Source organism: Macaca mulatta, chromosome 13 (genome assembly GCF_049350105.2).
Source record: "Macaca mulatta isolate MMU2019108-1 chromosome 13, T2T-MMU8v2.0, whole genome shotgun sequence".
NCBI classification, from domain to species: Eukaryota; Metazoa; Chordata; class Mammalia; order Primates; family Cercopithecidae; genus Macaca; species Macaca mulatta.
The window spans coordinates 87675530-87692439 of NC_133418.1; the positions used below are offsets into that span (position 1 = coordinate 87675530).

Below are 16910 nucleotides of genomic sequence, written 5' to 3' on the forward strand. Positions count from 1 at the left end.
TGCCTGTAATCCGAGCTACGTGGGAGGCTGAGACAGGAGAATCACTTGTACCTGGGAGGCGAAGGTTGCAGTGAGCTGAGATCCCGCCGTTGCACTCCAGCCTGGGCAACAAGAGGGAAACTCTGTCTCAAAAAAAAAAAAAAAACAAACATGGTTAATGCTGTCAGAGCCCCATTTGCTTTGGGTGAAATTCAAGAAGACACAACCTCCTTCTGAACTTAAGTTTCCTTGAAGAAGGTAAGAAACTTAAGTGATTCAGGCCGGGCGCGGTGGCTCACGCCTGTAATCCCAGCACTTTGGGAGGCCGAGGTGGGCGGATCACAAGGTCAGGAGATCGAGACCACGGTGAAACCCCGTCTCTACTAAAAATACAAAAAATTAGCCGGGCGCGGTGGCGGGCGCCTGTAGTCCCAGCTACTTAGGAGGCTGAGGCAGGAGAATGGCGTAAACCCAGGAGGCGGAGCTTGCAGTGAGCCGAGATCGCGCCACTGCACTCCAGCCTGGGCGACAGAGCGAGACTCCGTCTCAAAAAAAAAAAAAAAAAAAAACCCCAGAAACTTAAGTGATTCATTTTACATTATGTTACTTGTTGCTAGTAGTAACATTTGCCTCACTTTTTCAGAGGCATGATAATCAAAAAGCTGGTGGTGAAGTAGGTACCTGTGGTCACATCAAGGCTGTCTCCTCCTATAAAGCTACCTTTAAATAGAATATTAATAGCATTCATACTCTGTTGAATATGAAGAGTATGAATATGTTGTCAGGTATTTTTTACGTATCTAATTTTGGAACCCTCATTGTCCAACTAGTATGCAAAACAATAAAAGTTAAGGATATATTCCTATGGAATGATTTCTTCTTGATCATAAATAGCTCTGAATAAGCACTGAAGTTTTTTTCCTCTGTTATCAGCTATGGATCATAACAACTAAATTTAGGAATAACCAGGTAATGCACAGTGTGAAAAACTTCATTATTTGTATCATTTTGGTTATTTCCATCAATACTGCCCAAACTGGGAATAGATTGGAGGATGTCTCTATGCTATTTTCATACTAACTTCAATACAAGATTATCTTTGTTGTAGATTCTCTTCAAATTGTTTATGTAAGATATTTATACTTTTATATTTGGCTTTCCTTGTGTCGGCATTTATACTTAAGTACTTTTTCTCAACATCACCCAGCAGGAAGGCAGGTTCAGAGTTTGAATCTAAGTCTGTCTGCAAACCACCTGTACTTTCAACTTTACATCATTGGACTGACCCAGTGTGTGTGTGTGTGTGTGTGTGTATGTAGTATAAAGGTGAACTTTAGCTAACTGTATATGAATATTCATATAGAATATTGATATTCTAGAATATTCTATTAGTACAATCTGAATTCATGTAGGAAATACACTTCTTAAAAGGAAACTTGAAAAAATCATACCTCATTTACTGAAATTAGTTTCAAAAGATTTAGTTATGTGAGCATCACAGCTAATCTTTTTCACATTGGTTGGAAGTAACCTACTACATTGTTACATGCACTCACACCACCTTTTGGCTCTCCTCTTCCCCATCCAACTGTATCATCTTTCCTTTTCCATCTTTGCCCCATGTCATTCTTATCTGTAGTTCTTCATCGCACAAACCTGAAAGGCTGTCTGTACTCCTGTAGTTCATCCTGGTGCTGATACTTTTACCTGCATCCCTAGAGGCATCCATAGCTTTTCTTTCCCATGCCCACATATTTAGAGAAAAGATGGGGTAAAGATTGAGCATATTATTATTAAGACTACAGCTTTGGGGGCGGGCGCGGTGGCTCAAGCCTGTAATCCCAGCACTTTGGGAGGCCGAGACGGGCGGATCACGAGGTCAGGAGATCGAGACCATCCTGGCTAATATGGTGAAACCCCATCTCTACTAAAAATACAAAAAACTAGCCGGGCGAGGTGGTGGGCGCCTGTAGTCCCAGCTACTCGGGAGGCTGAGGCAGGAGAATGGCGTAAACCCGGGAGGCGGAGCTTGCAGTGAGCTGAGATCCGGCCACTGCACTCCAGCCTGGGCGACAAAGCGAGACTCCGTCTCAAAAAAAAAAAAAAAAAAAAAAAAAAGACTACAGCTTTGGCCTTTCCAGTGGCAAGGAGGAAAAATCACAGGATCATTGATTTAGAAGTGACCTTACAGTTTATCCAGGAGCATCCAACCTCTTTTGAGCTCTTGGTGACAGGCTTTGTAATTCTGTTTAATAGAAATGAGCACATCCCACTTTTAGATACCTGTGATTATTCTTTATGAAACTGAATCAAAATCACTTGAAAAAGATTCCACTACAGACAATATACACAACAAATTGAGTCTTTTTTCCCCCCAAAAATAGCCATGTTGACTTTCTTGCTATTTCTCAAATATGCCAGACATGCTTCTGTCTCAAGAGGCTTTGCATTAGCTGTTTCCTCTGCCTGGAATGCTTTCTCCCTCAAATATCTGCATGACATACTCCCTTGTCTCCTTCAGGATTTTACCCAAATACCATTTCCTCAATGAAGCCTCCACATTCTATTCAGCATTAAACCCACCCTCCCACCTTACTCCCCTACCTTAACTGTTTTTCTTCTGGCACTTATCACCTTCATACTAGGTAATTTACTATTTTATTTCCCATTGTCTGTCTAACCTTGCTACAGTTTATAAGCTCCATGAGAAGAGGGATCTTTGTTAATTTTTATTTAATAATGAATCCAGAATACCTACATAGTACTGGGTACATGTCAAAGTCTTATTTAATATTTAATGAATAAATGTTTTATGTGGGAAATTACAACACATTGTTAGACTGAAAAGAAAGTTTGGAATGACTCCCTTTAACTTTTTAAAGTAATGTGTACATTATATATGTCTATATACAGTTAATATACAGAAAAAGAGCCATGCCTACATAAACTGTCAACCTGGCCACATCTAGGGAGGATGTTGCAAAGCAGGAAAAATATTGGGGAAGGGAGGTTCCTGTTGTTCTCTAGATTATATGGTAATGTAAAATGTTTCTTTTGCTATATTGCCTGAAGAGGGTAGTAGACTAGTGGGAGAAAAGGTGTGGTGTTCTCGTAGGTACCTATGTAGTTGGAAGATGTTATCAAAAACCTAGAGGGAAATTTCTGGTTTGAACATTGTGGTATAAATTCAGCATTTTCCCATTCTCATCTTGGAAGTAACCCGAAAGCTGTAAGAAAAATGATTAACAGAAGTGAGCATACTTTAACAAAAATAGATGAGAATTCAGAACTATAAAATAATGTATATTTCCAACGACAGTGAAGTTCTGAAGCAGAGGTGCATGCCTCTTCAGGAAGAGAGAACACAGAACTGTTTTTGCTGATTCTTTCTGAGATCTACAGCCCTGATGTCCTCCAGAGGTCCCTTCTCCAAACAAAAACCCATTTGAGGGTCATGATCTCAGAAGATTTAACTCAAGGGAAAATACATTAAATGAAATGAAAGACCACTTTAACAGTGGAAGAGTGAAAATCATACTGCACCAAATAACACCATAAACATTTATAAAGAAAAACAAAACAAGGAGAAACAGACAAACACATCAGTAGTCCATGAGAAATGGAGTAGATAGAAATAATTAAGAACATACAAGGTCTAAACAGAGTAAGGTAGATCTAAGCAGATTACACTGAACTCTGTACCCTAAAAACAAAGAGTGCCTCATTAATTCAAAAAAGCAGTAGTATAAAGAGTATCCTTTGATCTTAATGCATTAAAGCAAAAATAAATTACAAAATCAGAAAACTACAAGCTTCTTCATGAAAACTTTATTAATTTTTGAATCAAAGAGCGAAATCAAAATTTCAGAATATTTAGAAAACCATGAAAATACCATATATATATATTTTTTTATATATATATATATATATATCAGCACCTTTGTACTGTCTTTCAGAAAAAGCTTTATAACCTCAAATGTTAAGCAAGAAAGAATGAAAATAATTAAGAATCCAACTCAAGGAGTTGAAGAATGAACAATAAAATAAACCTAAAGAAAGCAGAAAGGATTAACAGATCAAAAATGAAAATTAATAAATACAGAAAAGAAATAAGCCAAAAGCTGGTTCGCTGTGTGGGGGAAGGGAGGAGGTATGTAAAAATAAAATGGCCAGCCTAAGCAAAGAAGAAAATACAATATGATCTTAGGGAGATAACCACAAATACGGCGGGGGGAAAGGAATTTTACGATACTTTGCTCATCTCTATCAGATAAATTTGGAAACTTGGAGAAAATGGGTAATTCTCAGTGAAAGTATAACTCACATACTCCAGAGGAAACAGAAAATTTAAACCAATAGAGGAAGTTGTTAAAGGAGAGAATAATGTTACAGCATACTTCTATTTTTGTGTGTCCACATGTTTTTAAAGGAGGGCGGGGGAAAAAACATAGAGCCAGACAACTATGGAATAGCCAAACAGTCACATTTCTACCTCTGTTGATAAAAGTTATAATATTCTGAATCTTACACTGCTTACTGCCAGTGTCACACCCCACCACGATGGGGTATTTAAGTTTCATTTATCTACTATAAAATGTTGTCATTTTGTATTTTGCTACTTGGAAAATGATCTCATAAAATTGGTTTATAATGATTAGCAAACCTATTTTGCATTTGTTATTCTTTCACTTTCTAAACATTTTTGAAAACACCTACCATGATGCAGATACTGAGCTAAAATAACTAAAACAATCTGTGCCTCAGGGAGTTCATTAAACAATGGAGTAAAATATACACATTATTACAATACAGTGGAATAAGTACTGCTGCATATATACAATACAGTGGAAACTACTGCGGTAGTCCCAAAGAGAGAGAATGTGGGCTAAAATTAAGGCTTCAAAAAACATCTTAGACATGGAACTCAGCCTTACGTAGACCAAAAACATGTTAGTCCCCCTAGCATAATCAGCTAGCCATATTAAGGAAAAAAGCTAAAGAAAAATGTACAGATGCTCCTCATTTTGCGACGGGGTCATATTTCCATAAACCCATCTTAAGTTTGAAAATAAGTAGATAAAAATACCTACTGAACACAGCTTAGCCCCGCATAGCCTACCTTAAGCACAATCACATTAGCCCACAGTTGGGCAAAATCATCTAACACAAAGCCTATTTTACACTAATGTGTTGAATATCTTATGTAATTTGTGAATACTAAAAAAAAAACGGAATTTTTTTCTGGTATTCAGAATATGGTTTATACTGAATGAATGCATACCACTTTTGTACCACTGTAAAGTTGAAAAATTGTAAGTTGAACCATTGTAAGTTGGGGACCGTCGGGTTATTTTTTTGCTTTTTTTTGGTTGGTTTGTTTTCGAGATGGAGTTTCACTCTTGTTGCCCAGGCTGGAATGCAATGGCGCGATCTTGGCTCACTGCAACCACCGCCTCCCAGGTGCAAGCAATTCTCCTGCCTCAGCCTCCTGAGTAGCTGAGATTACTGGCATGCGCCACCACACTCAGCTAATTTTGCATTTTTAGTAGAGACTAGGTTTCTCCATGTTGGTCAACCTGGTCTCGAACTCCTGACCTCAGGTGATCTGCCTGCCTTGGCCTCCCAAAGTATTGGGATTACAGGTGTGAGCCACCGCACCCGGCCTTTTTTTTTTTTTTTTTTTTTTGAGACAAAGTCTCACTCTGTCTCCCAGGCTGGAGTGCTATGGCGTGATCTCGGCTAACTGCAGCCTCCACCTCCCAGGTTCAAGTGATTCTCCTGCCTCAGCCTCCTGAGTAGCTGGGATTACAGGTGCCTGCCACCACACCTGGTTAAGTTTTGTATTTTCAGTAGAGACGGGTTTCACCATGTTTGCCAGGCTGGTCTCGAACACCTGACCTCAAACGATCCACCTGCCTCGGCTTCCCCAAGTGCTGGGATTACAGGTGTGAGCCACCACACTCAGCCTGTATTTTTATTAATAAGGAATAAAAATTGTTTAAGCACTTGGTTATTCAGTAGAACATATTTAAGATTAAATTGGAAGACTGAAACCAGGTTACTGAAGATCTCAAAATGTAGACAAAGGAATTTAGATTTATGTCCAGAAATAAAGAGCCATTGAAGGTGTTTGAGCAAGGCTGACTTCCTGAATTTTTGAAGAAGGATTTTCCGCAGTACAACACAAGATAAATTGCTTTTTTATAAGCATAAACAGTATGGCATTCATCTTTATGTATCTCCAACCCTTGTCACCTAGTTATGATCAAGAAACGTGATAATGTAGGTAGAGATGTTGAGCCTAAAAAGAGGGAATTATCATTATAATATTATGAGAATCAAGACTTAAATAACTACCTTAGAAATAAAACTTAAGCAAATACCGTCACAAATACAGCCCCCAAAGGCCAAAGGTTTCTGTGTAATTGACTAAAAATTTACGGGCAGTTGGTGCCTATTCAGGGAAAGCATGAAATTAGAGCAGTGTCAGATTTTTCAAGTGAGAAGGAAGGAAAAGTAGTAGTAATGGACAAGAGTGATTATATAATCAAGTTAGGAGAAGATTCTGTCCCCTCAGTGTGGCTACTCTCCAGTACACAACTTGGAGAATCAAAACCTAAGATCCTTTTCATTGATTGTAATTTTTATTTTGTTTGCTTTGTTTACTTCTCTAGGCTTTTTTCTTTCTGTGCCATTTATTTCAGACAGTCATAGCACATCTAGATATTTACTTAGTAAAACTGTTTCTCTGCTTAAGTTGGTCATATAAATATCTTGCAACCTCTCTTCAGAATTTGCACCATCCTGGGATTGTAAATCTGGAATGTATGTTTGAAACCCCAGAACGAGTCTTTGTAGTAATGGAAAAGCTGCATGGAGATATGTTGGAAATGATTCTATCCAGTGAGAAAAGTCGGCTTCCAGAACGAATTACTAAATTCATGGTCACACAGGTATTTTAACTCCTTTTTTTTTTTAACTAGTGATTAAAAACTTATATATATATATACACACACACACACACATATATATATATATATATATATATATATATTTTTTTTTTTTTTTTTGGGACAAGAGTCTTACTCTGTGGCCTGGGCTGGAGTACAGTGGTGCAGTCTGTCTCACTGTAACCTCTGCCTCCTGGATTCAAGTGATTCTCGTGCCTCAGCCTCCCAGGTATCTAGGATTGCAGATGCATGCCACCACGCCTGGCTAATTTTTGTATTTTTAGTAGAGATGGAGTTTTACCATGTTGGCCAGGCTGGTCTCGAACTCCTGACCTCAAGTGATCCACCTGCCTATGACTGCCAAAGTGGTAGGATTACAGGCATGAGCCACTGCACCCAGCTAAACACTAAAATAATTAAATAGCAGTACTTTTACATGTTGGGTGATTGTGGGAATTGTTAACCTTGAGGAGCAGAATAACACCCTTTTAGCTAAGTCTTGATGAACTATGGTGGAGTTTTCAAATTAAATCATTCAGGGAGTCACATTGAGGTTTATTTGTGATTTTCCAGACACTGAAAAGAAAATCTTTTTTCATAACAGATACTTGTTGCTTTGAGGAATCTGCATTTTAAGAATATTGTGCACTGTGATTTAAAGCCAGAAAATGTGCTGCTTGCATCAGCAGAGCCATTTCCTCAGGTGAGATATTCTCCAGAACCTTTTAAATGATTCTGGCAACATTTTCAAAGTACCCACATAATAAAAAGGCAGTGTACTAAGTACTGTTGGTTAAAAATGCATACCATCTTACAGAAATAGTTTTTAGCCTGTAACTGCCAGTGAGGATTAATAACTAAATGAATTCAGATGTTATTAGTTACACTGTTTATATTCAAGACTTTTTAGATTGCACCACATCTAAAAGAATAACTGCACAGAGATTCTGCAATTCACCTCTCCCCGGGGGCTGGGAAGGAAGTGAGCAAGTATCAACCTTGGTTAGTGCTTAGTACTTAGGATGAATTCCTCATAAATAAAACAAATGGGGTGTTACTGGAAATGGGAGATAGATTTTGGTTGAGGCAGGCAGCCAACTCCTTTTCCTATTTAGAGTATTGTATTTCAAACATTTTCACCAAAACCTATGTAAGAATAACATTTCTCATCACCACACACACACACGACAGCATCATGCTTCTGTGTCCTGGCAACATGTAGCACTCTCTTTTTTTTCTTAATTCGGTTGAGTTTTTTTTTTTTTTTTTTTTTCAAGTGTTCATCTTGATCCACTAAATTTATTTCATGACCTATCAAATGGATCATAACCCAAATTCTGAAACAACCATCCTGAGAAATAAATGGTGGTAGTGGTACCCTGCAACCGTTTTCCATAATTGGCAAGGATGATTCCTTTCATCAGCTCAAATATCTGTTGCCAAACTATTGTTTATATACATTTGAAACATGTACATTTAGACAAATGGCAAGACTAAGGACAACAGATACCTGTTTTCACTTATATAACTCAAATTGTCTTTTCAAATAAAAAGATATATTAAAAAATCATTCAGCTTTTAAAGTAGTAATCATATTCTTTTATGTTTATGTGGTTAAAAGTGATTCCCTATCATTGTGAGGTCGAAAGGGTCACCTAATAGTTGGTGCAATGTTTTAAATAAACTGCTTCCATATATTATCTCATTTGATGTTCAAAATAGTATGGACAAAAGATGCACACTCTTAGAGGTAACATTAAAACTCTCACTTTCTGACCTCTACTTTAGTGATCAACAGTGTTCCAGTGAGAAGCAAAGGGATTCTTTTTATGCTCAAGTGTTAGCCATGGCTGCACTTCTTTAATCAGTTGCCAGACTTCCAAGTCATCTTTACCTTATCAAGATGTGAGCTAAAATCTGGCATTTAACAACAACAGAATAGTTTGTATTTCTTCAAGCTCAGTACTCGTACTCTTCAAAGACACTGAAATCGAGAAGCAGCCAGATTCAGTAATGACATTGAGCAAATATCATTCATAAAAACGTGTCAGAGTCCACACCCCAGAAATAGCAGCATTTGATAACTTCACTTCTTTGTTTTCTAGGCACTGTTTGTACCACTGTTTTCTAGAGCTTAAATCTCTTTCCTCTCAATTTATATTAATGCTTTTGCTGAAGACATTTTTTAAGTCAGAGTATTTCCTCCAGAAAGTACCTGGCATTTGCTTGTTCAGCATGGATGCGGTCATTAATCCCCCAGATCTAAGCCTCTAGAAAAATCTGGGCAGCAAGATAAGTGTTCTGAGTTCTGCCAAGCTCATCAACTTCTAGAACTCTCTTTTGAGAAGACATGGTAGTGACCGGCTACCTTTACATATAACTTTTTTCAAATCTAAACATCTAACTAGAAATAATTTGTTCCACAGTTATAGAAAAGTGTTGCTGTTACTCACTGGGGCAGTCTCCACTGGTGTCCACAGGAAAAGTTACCTTTAATACACCTCAGTTTTATTTACTTGCCAATTTATAACATCCTTAGAAAAGAGATTCTAGGATCAAGCAAAACAAGGGATTTTTTAAATACTGTATAACTTTTTTTTTTTTCCTTTTTTTTGAGACAGAGTCTCGCTCTGTTACCCAGGCTGGAGTGCAGTGGCATAATCTCAGCTCACTGCAAGCTCTGTCTCCTGGGTTCATGCCATTCTCCTGCCTCTGCCTCCCGAGTAGCTGGGACTACAGGTGCCCGCCACCACACCCGGCTAATTTTTTTATATTTTTAGTAGAGACGGGATTTCACTGCGTTAGCCAGGATGGTCTCGATCTCCTGACCTCGTGATCCCCCCGCCTCGACCTCCCAAAGTGCTGGGATTACAGGCGTGAGCCACCACACCTGGCTAATACTGTAACTTATTTTTCATTCAACAAACATTGAGTACCTTGTGTGTCCAGGCACTTTAAGGCCACTAAGGATTCAGAAATGAAACAATTCCTGCTCACAGATGATGGGAGAGTGATCTCACAAAACAAATGATAGAAAGCAGCACACTCCCGTTTCATAAGAAATAGGAACACACATAACACCAGTCTGGTATTTGGTATTCTGGAAGCTAGAACTTTTGAAATATGCACTAGGAAAGCTCTTCCTACTATGCCAGTCAGGATCACAGGGCTATAAATGTGTCTGCCTTTTCAGAAAAGGATATTTTACAATTTCCCTATCTGTGATTGTTTAATATAATTAGAGCTGGCAAGTATGTTGAAATGATACAGTGTCATTTAGGGACAGGTAGTTACATATATAACACTATAATACAAAATTATCCTTCAATTTCCAGGTGAAGCTGTGTGACTTTGGATTTGCACGCATCATTGGTGAAAAGTCATTCAGGAGATCTGTGGTAGGAACTCCAGCATACTTAGCCCCTGAAGTTCTCCGGAGCAAAGGTTACAACCGTTCCCTAGATATGTGGTCAGTGGGAGTTATCATCTATGTGAGCCTCAGTGGCACATTTCCTTTTAATGAGGATGAAGATATAAATGACCAAATCCAAAATGCTGCATTTATGTACCCACCAAATCCATGGAGAGAAATTTCTGGTGAAGGTAAAAAAAATATTAAGTTTTGGCTATGTGTTTTAAGTGTAAAAATCCTTCTGATCCCATATCAGTCTGTCTCTTGCAACTTATCTTTTTAATAAATCTCCCATTCATCTTCCAAATTCAACTAGTTGCCAGTTTTTTGAGCACTCTTCTTTTTACACTTTTATCTGTGTCTTCTGTATAGTTCCCAGGCATAGCACTGACATAGGCCCCAGTGGCCTCATTCTCAAACCACTAAAATCGCTTTTTAACTGTCTTACCTGTTCAACTCTTCTGGTCCTTCCCAGTCGCTGCTGCCAAATCCATCTTCAAGAAACATTACTTTCCCAAACACTTCTCTTTAACCACCTTACAGGCATAGTTATCTGTGATATGGTCCATGCTTACCTTCTAGCCTCATCTCCCACTACTCTCTACACAAACCTAGTTGTTTACTCTTCTGAACTGTTTTCTGCAATTCGCTTATGACTTTTTTTTCCCTTGTCTACAACCCTTCCTATTAAAATTTGAGGACTCCTTAATTTGTGGCTCACCTGTAAAGTTACCTGACTTCTCCTCCTCTAAACTGTAAAATTAGGCTTAAAAAATTTGGGCTTTTTTATTATTTTTTTTTTATTTTTATTGAGACAGAGTCTCCCTCTGTCACCCAGGCTGAAGTGTACACAAACCCAGCTCACTGCAGCCTCGACTTACTGGGCTCAAGTGATCCTCCCACCTCAGCCTCCTGACTAGGTGGGATGATGGGTATGTACTATGGGCCACCACGCCTGGCTCATTTTTAAATTTTTGGTAGAGATGGGGTCCCACTGTGTTGCCCAGGCAAACTCTTGAACTCAATTGATCTTCGCAACTTGACCTCCCAGAGTGCTGGAATTACAGGCATGAGCCACTGCACCCAGCCCCATTTTTTTCTTAAGTATTCATTCTTTTCATAATCGACTTTTCTAATCTTCAGAACAAGACTGTGAGCTCCTTGAATGAATACCTAGCTCCAGTACCTTATACCTAGAATGAACTTTATATTCACCAGACACACTGCAGTTTGTTTTCCTCTCTCCTATGGACCTCTGCTGAGAAGCTGCATACATCTTTTTCCTGCCTAGTGAGGGCTTTTGAATTTGCAACTCCTGATTCTGTACCCATCAAGAATAACTTGGCTGGCCCTCTTTAGTCTACTGATACTGACAAGAAGGACAAGTACATTACTTAAAACATTATCTAACTGCCCCATAGAAGTTAATAGAACCAATGCTGGGGAATACCCCCGTCTGGATTTAGCCAACCCATGTAATGGGTAGATTTTTTTTGTTTTTCCAAAAGTACTAGGCCTAGTCATAGGATTAACTAATATTCCATTAAACTGGGAAAAGTTTAAGGAACAACATGTGAAGACAGTAGCAGGTTTGCTTGGTAATAAAGCTAATTGAAGAAGCTCATAAGAAGAGTTTTTTTATGTTAACCAATGTTATCTCAGACCTCCTGAGGCAGTGTGTTCTGTAGAACTCTTCCATCAGAATCACTTGATGAGTTTATTAGAAGAGAAACCCCATAGATTGAGATTCTTTAGTTGGAATGATGACTCAGGAATGTGCATTTTAAATAACTCCAAATGATTCTAGTGCACATGGTGGGCCACATTTTAAGGAACGATGCATAAAGGTCTGAAGTATTTGGAACACAGAGAAATTCATAAAGTACTTGGGGAAAATCTTTGCTAGTTTGGTAATATAGAGACAAGAAATAGAATTAGATTGGTACAAGTCTTTCCATTTGGTTCGTGTCTGGGTCTAGCCTTTGGTTATCAATATTTCAAATGTACCATTATATAGGGCTGTAGTTAGTATATAGTTACTGGTTGCCTTGGTTTTGCAGTTGATCCATTCTCCAAATAAGTGAATAAAATATATATGCCAAGAACTCACCGTGTGCACTAAAACACCCTGAAACCTATTGTTAAAAGCATGAACCTTTGGTGGTTAAGTTACCACCTCAGTGACCATACACAGAGGCAAGGCAGTGCCTTTCCAGACCAAGTCAGGGACTAGAGAGCAGCACTGGAGCGCGGTGGGGAGGATCAGAGAGTCTGTTTCATTCATCTTCAAATAATAATAGTTAATACTTAGCACTTAGGGGCTAAGCACTGTTCTAAGCCCTTAACATATGTCAGCAACTTCATGAGGAAACTGAGGCACAGCACAATTTAGTAACTGACCCAGTATCACACAGCTAGTAGGTGGCAGAACCAGACTTCAGCCCAGGCAGTCAGGTTCCAGAGTGTATACTTTTAACCTGTACTCTCTACTGCCTTATAAATTAGGCAATGAAAATTTGACAGATACACTTAAATCAGTAAATATGTATGATTCATTTTACATGTTAGCTAAAAGTCCATGTCCTTGAGAAGCAAAAATTCCTCAACCCTGTATTTTTATGGGTTGAACTGCCTTCTAGGCAGTCACAAGTTTGGGGTGCTCTATGCACCCAAATTCATGTATTTTGTTTTGTCTTTTCCCTTAGCAATTGATCTGATAAACAATCTGCTTCAAGTGAAGATGAGAAAACGTTACAGTGTTGACAAATCTCTTAGTCATCCCTGGCTACAGGTAAAAAAAAATGTAATCTCTCTTTGGCAATCCTCATTTGAGTAGTTCACTCTGATGTGTCCCACCTAGTGAAACCACTCTAAGATCAGCAGAATAATATAAGTGCTCTTAAGTGATTAATTTGTACTACAGCTGAATCTGTGGAAACCGTACAGCATTCAAATCGGTAATAACAGGCAATTAAACTCCCATGAACTGAAAGCAATGACTTAGCCTTTCATAGACCTATGTGTTCATTTCACCTTTTTGTAAGATTAGCATGACATATTAATTTATCAAATTTATTTTAAATGTCCACTGAAGGGTTTATTTTTGCATTGAAGAGATTTTTTTAAAATGCCATTTAAAATATTTGGCTTAACTCTCCCAAAGTTACTTTATAGATTTATCAAAAGATACCCTCCAAACTTCAGAGTAAGGAGGGAAGCTTTAGAACTATTTTAAAGGGAGTGAGAGGTAGAATTAGCTTTAAAATAAATGTAATCTAGTCTACCATTTACTAAATTATCCTAATAAGCATCCAAGCACTTTCCCCTACTTTGAGGAATAAGGTTTAGGCCTCGTGTTGTATAGAGCAAAATGTTTTAGTGATTATTCTTAGCCACCTAAGAAGCTTGAAGCAATTTTTTTTAAACTTCAGAAATTAGTTACTTTCATTCATTGGAGATTGTGTTTGAAAAATTTCTTTAAATTGCTCATTTAAAATATCACAAGTAGAACTTAGTATATAGTAGATACTTATGAGTAGGGCCTGTCAATTATTTGACGAGGGCACTAAACCAAACCAAACCAAAACAAAAAAACCAAGTTGACAGTATTTTGTTTCTTTTATGTTTCATCATTACAATTTCATTTTCTCCTAGGACTATCAGACCTGGCTTGACCTTAGAGAATTTGAAACTCGCATTGGAGAACGTTACATTACACATGAAAGTGATGACGCTCGCTGGGAAGTACATGCATACACACATAACCTTGTATACCCAAAGCACTTCATTATGGCTCCTAATCCAGATGATATGGAAGAAGATCCTTAATCATTGAGCTAACCTAAATAAGGAAGGATTTCATTTTATGGACTGATATTTTGCTATGTAACTTGTTCTCTGTAGGTTGTCATCTGCAGGGATGCAAAGATAAGAGGAAATATGATAAGGAATCAGTGACACCAGTACTGTAGTTCATAATGAGTAGGTACAGGCAGGAAACTGAATAATAAGAAGTCATAATTGAATCAAGGTGAAACTTTTTATAAACTTCTTTAGCCTAAGCAATAACTGGTTTTGTATTTTTTCTTAATCCTTCACTTTAATACAATAGGACCACTTAATTTGTCTTTCCTTTCCTGTTTTTATATATATATATGTATATGTTTTGTTTTAAGCAAAAACAAGGCAAGCTAGCATCCAGTTACTATATAGCTTGGCTAAATTTATACAAGACTTACAAAATTGGTTACTCAACATGCTTGTATTTAAGAGAGAACTATGAGGCTACCATTATGTGATGTTACTACAAGGACTTTTAACATTGGTTTAACCCAGCATAGAGGCATTGAAGGGTTTTTCTTAGATGCCTAGAAAGAGAGCACTGGGCTGTTTCACCTTTCTTTTTTAGGTCAATCAAGACTCCAAAGTAGTGATTCCTAACCTTTTTGGAGTTGCTCTGCTACTCTGAATATGTTCTGTACAACATAAGGATTGTCACCTTCTGTATGTTGCAACAGCTTCTAAGATAATTAGGGACTAATGATGTTACAAAAGGAAGAGTACTGCTGGTCTAAGTGCTGAGTTTTACGTCTTTTCATAGCTCCACTCTGCTGCTAAATATGTATTCTGACACCATCCGGATGCAAGTACTGGATTCCAGCATTCAGCAGGTGCAGATCTCAGCTTTACACAATTTATCTTTACCTAGGGTTCAGCCAGTAATTTCTGCTTTTTAGCAGGGTCAGTTAATACTACAGTTACTGTATAGCAAACAGTATCCTTTTTTCTCCTTCCCCCAGCCTATCGGGCTTTGCGGGTATCTGGAGTGTTTTAAAATCAATTATTTTAAGCAGTTTGGGTGGATGGGTAGGAGTGGGGCATGAAACAGTTTATAAGGCTGGGGCTATATTATCAACGCAGCAAATTAAAGAATGAAGACTTCTTTTTACATTTCAGCTCCAGCAGCCAGGTGTTTAAAAACTATTTTTAAATGTCTTCCCCAAAGAGAGTTTAAGATGTGGGACCATCTACTTCTAAGAAACAGTGGCTTTTTATTTCTTCATTTCTCAGTAATCATTGTAAACCTTTTTATTATTATTATTATTTTCCTTCTCCACTCTAACAAGAGTAAGAGCAAAACTCTTTCTCAAGTCTTGGATCCACTACTTGTTTGTTATGTTGGCCTGGACAGATGGCAGGTCTGTCTGCAGTTCCTCAGTCTGTAAAATGAATATTATCATTCTTGCCTCTACCTTTGTCACAGTGTTGTGAAGATCAGATACATATGAATGTAGTCAAATAAACTGAAAACTAGGAAAGTGTTAACTATCATTGCCCACCGAATTTGAGGTAGCAAAAAAAAGTGTTCTTGTATAAGAACAGACTGAGAAGCAGCCTTTCGAGATCCCTGAAGCTAGTTTCCTATCTAGACTAAAAATAGCCTCGAAAGAATAGTAGCAAACAGTATGCAGTGCTCCTGTGTTCTAAGTTATTTTATGTTTTAGTTTACCCTCACAACAGCCATAATGTTAAGTCATTATGAGCTCCATCTTAAAGATAAGAAAACTGAGGCAAGGGGAGATTAACCTACTGCCAAATTTCAAACAGTTAGTATATGTATTTGACACCAGTAGTATGGCTCTAATCTTACCCTTAGCCCTCCCAACCATTATGCTATACTCTCTACCCATAAATACCTCCAGGACACATTTCCCTCTTGGTCATTTGTCCTTCTATAGAAGCTTCAAAGATTAAACCAAATTAATTTTCAAAAAAAAAATTTTTAGAAATGTTATTTTCCCTGTGATAAGAGGATGACTTCCCAGTTTCACCAAAGTCTGTTTATATCAACACACACAAAATGGAATAATTCTGAGTCGCTAGGCAGTCACTCTACTGTGGTTTTACTACGTAAGGTGAAAATTAACTGGAATGATGTTTGTTTGCTATACTTACATAATCAAACTTTACAAGCCATGAAATTAATTGCACTCTTCGTATTTGTTGCTAAATGCCTAAGAAATTTTCTAAAAATTTTGTAAAGGCACCGTCAGAGAATCTGGAGTTGAATAATTACTCCAGATACTGTATAACCTGCATAACGTTTTGTCCTTAAGTCGTGTTTGTATAAGAAGTAATTGCTAGAAACATTTGATAATGTACAAAGTAGTCTATAGTGACTGTTCAGTACATTTTTATATTTTTTTGGTTACATCCAACTTTTTGTAAATATACTGGAAGCTTGATAATAAAATGTATTTCCTATCACCATACTTTTCCATGTGAAAACCTGAGCCTATTTCTAGTAGAAGTATCCAAAGAAAAGTTTTATCTGGTTGTGTTATTTTACTAGACCTTGGTAAAAGCACTATTTTGGAAACAGTATTTGTAAATGGAACTAATGCTATATTTAAAAACACTGATTTTTTTTTTAACCTGCCAAAAATAAAAAAAAAGCTCATTTCATAATTTTATACTAAATTTGAGGTGATTATCTAAAGGTCTCATTTCTTGTAAAGTTTGGAGTAATTGTAACTATAACTTTTTCAGGAACTACCACCAAAATATCC

General features: G+C 37.6%; 1 protein-coding gene across 6 annotated transcripts in view; it reads left to right on the top strand.

The window, feature by feature from the left end:
• PRKD3 (protein kinase D3) overlaps positions 1 to 16821 on the top strand; it is a 78085-nt gene extending 61264 nt beyond the window's left edge. For 5 of the 6 annotated variants that reach the window (XM_015112086.3, XM_015112090.3, XM_015112088.3 and 2 more), the window contains 5 exons: positions 6771 to 6932; positions 7534 to 7632; positions 10265 to 10532; positions 13047 to 13132; positions 13996 to 16821. In XM_015112086.3, the coding sequence (XP_014967572.1) occupies positions 6771 to 6932; positions 7534 to 7632; positions 10265 to 10532; positions 13047 to 13132; positions 13996 to 14169 (789 nt within the window). In that variant the 3' untranslated portion in view covers positions 14170 to 16821. 6 annotated transcript variants of the gene reach the window in all.
• Positions 16822 to 16910: the final 89 nt, after the last annotated feature.